Source organism: Brassica oleracea, chromosome C1, assembly GCF_000695525.1.
Source record: "Brassica oleracea var. oleracea cultivar TO1000 chromosome C1, BOL, whole genome shotgun sequence".
Lineage (NCBI taxonomy): Eukaryota > Viridiplantae > Streptophyta > Magnoliopsida > Brassicales > Brassicaceae > Brassica > Brassica oleracea.
Window position 1 is genome coordinate 35,429,831 of NC_027748.1, and position 2,713 is coordinate 35,432,543.

The 2,713-nt window shown below is 38.3% G+C and overlaps 1 protein-coding gene and 1 long non-coding RNA gene across 2 annotated transcripts; both read right to left on the bottom strand.

The window, feature by feature from the left end:
- On the bottom strand, nt 1-685 carry LOC106299464. Its single transcript, XR_001261783.1, has 4 exons — nt 563-685; nt 371-483; nt 137-292; nt 1-62 (listed from the first exon to the last, which is right to left on the bottom strand). It is a non-coding gene; the product is annotated as an uncharacterized LOC106299464 (long non-coding RNA).
- A 35-nt stretch (nt 686-720) lies between these two features.
- On the bottom strand, nt 721-2,521 carry LOC106338466. The gene is made up of 2 exons (XM_013777438.1): nt 1,394-2,521; nt 721-789 (listed from the first exon to the last, which is right to left on the bottom strand). The coding sequence occupies exons 1-2, from the start codon at nt 2,519-2,521 to the stop codon at nt 721-723; spliced, it is 1,197 nt and encodes a 398-aa protein (XP_013632892.1).
- Between the last annotated feature and the right edge of the window lie 192 nt (nt 2,522-2,713).

Below are 2,713 nucleotides of genomic sequence, written 5' to 3' on the forward strand. Positions count from 1 at the left end.
ACCACTTTTCCACCTTCCTCGTGTATCAATTTGGCTGCCCATGTTCCAACATTCCCAAAACCCTGTCACAAACCAACCAAATCTCTCAACACTCAGATAAACACAACATAAAGCTTTAGAGGTGAGGTAGCTTTACTTGAACTACAAATGTCAACTCCCTAATCGATTTGCCGTATTCAGCTTCAGTGGCATAGACGACACCATGTTCGGATGTTCCGCCGTATGGAATGTCAGCTACAGCCATCTTCCAATTCATGAGCTAAACTAGTGCATTGACTTCATCGAGATCAACCTTACAAAACCAAAAGTTCAAAACTTTGAGATGCTAAGAATCTCAAGATCCACGGAGATGATTGAAAGAGAGAGTAACCTCGGGGTGATATCTACTTCCTCCTTTCATGGGTCCACGAGCATTGTCGTGTTGAACCGTAAACCCGATGTAGGCAACAAGAGTTCATCGTCCTTGGGGATCGTGCACTTTACCTAAATCACAAAGTCAAGATTTGTATAGCAAACAGATACGAGAAGCAAAAAAAACAGAGAGCTTGAGATCAAGGTCAACCCTTTGTGGAGATGGAAATTTGGTTTCTTTGTTAAGATGAGATGATGCGAAAAAAGGATTTCAATCTCTTTGTTGGCCTACGGTTTCAGCAGAGAAAAAGGAGAGAGAAGAAGAGACAATTTTTTTTTCTGAGAGATTGATGAGGAAGAGAACACGTGTTAAGGGGAGGAAGGTACCCGGGTTAGACCCGATTGGGCTTGGATCGGGTGGGTTAACTTAGGTTGGATCTGTAGATAAGCAAATTCGTTAAGGTTTTTTTTCTGTAGTTAGCCATGTTTTCAATTTAAAAATAAATGAAAAGAATTGAATTGATATATTTATTATAAGTGGGGTATTTAAGAAATTTTCAGAGCAGGATTATTGCAAAACCCCATATAAGGGGGTTTTCTTAATTTTTAATGCATTTTATTAGGAAAAGTGTATTAAGAGACCAAGTACAGAAACCCATAAATTTAATAGGTCCATTGCAAAGGTTCTTAATTAAGGGTTCTTGAAAAAAAATTATTAAACTTATTTTTTTTATTAATTAAAACATACTAAAAAGATAACATTTGAAACATAATTTTTTAAAAAAAAACATAAAAACAAAGATTACCAAAATAAACGATAATGCTTTAAAAGAAGCATCTGAGTTCAGTTATTGTCGTCTTCACGTCCAAATTTAAGCCATACATGTTCAACCAAATCATCTTTTAGTTGTTGATGCATCTGTCTATCACGAATTCTAGTTCGAACATTCATCATATTGGCGATATTTGTTGGGATATCTGTAGAATACATGAGATCCACATGTGAACTTCCGTTGTCTTCTCCTTGTTGGAACTCAGAAACATTAAATAGAGAGTATCCATCTCGTTCGTCTTCTACTATCATATTATGGAGTATGATACATGCTCGCATAATCCTCCCAATTTTGATTTTATCCCAAAAAAGTGATGGGTTTTTAGCGATGACAAAGCGAGATTGCAAGACTCCAAAAGCACGCTCGACATCTTTTCGGACAGCTTCTTGATGTTGAGCAAATAAAACTGCTTTCGGCCCTTGTGGCAATGGAATAGATTGGATAAAAGTTGCCCATTTCGGATAAATACCATCGGTGAGATAGTAAGCCAGATGATACTCTCTTCCATTGACATAGTAAGTGACTGCCGGAGCATGACCCTTTATTATGTCATCAAAAACAGGTGAGCGATCAAGAACATTGATATCGTTTAAGGTACCTGGTGGTCCAAAAAACGCGTGCCATATCCAGAGATCGTATGAAGCAACCGCCTCTAAAACTATTGTTGGTTTTCCCGAGCCACGAGAATATTGCCCTTTCCAAGCAGTGGGACAATTCTTCCACTCCCAATGCATACAATCGATGCTGCCTATCATACCGGGAAATCCACGATACTCTCCAATATAAAGTAGACGTTGTAGATCAGCCAGTGTTGGTCTTCGTAGGTACTCATCGCTGAATAAATTTATTATTCCTTCCACAAAATGTTCCAAACATTTACGAGTCGTGGTTTCACCGAGACGTAGGTATTCATCGACCGTATCAGCCGCAATACCATATGCCAAGACACGAATAGCTGTTGTACACTTTTGGAGTGAAGAGAGACCAAGCCTTCCAAGAGCATCTTTTTTTTGGCGAAAGTATGGAACTTCATTGGAGAGTCGATCAACAATGCGCATGAACAAAGGCTTGTTCATTCTAAACCGTCGTCGGAAAAAATTTTCAGGATACGTCGGAGTTTCACTGAAATAATCATTCCATAGACGTACATGACCTTCTTCTCGGTTTCTTTCGATAAAGGCTCGTTTTTTTCTTTTTTTCCTTGCGTCTTCTTCATCACCATGAATCATTAAATTTTCGAAAGTTTGATCGAAAATTTGATCGAACTGTTGATCAAATGCATCATCAAACATTTGATCAAATTCTTCATCTACATTGTTATGGGAAGAAGAATCCATATTTGGTGATTATAGGGTGGTTAAAGAAAGTGGTGATGGCTTTGTGTAAAGAGAGTGGAGATGTAAAGAAAGTGGAGATGGCTTTGTTAGAAGTTGAACTCGCTTGAGATTAAAGAGAGTGGAGATGTTGTTGGAAGTAGAAGCAGGTTGAGATTTAAAAGAGTGGAGATGGCTTTGATGCTGTAACAAGTC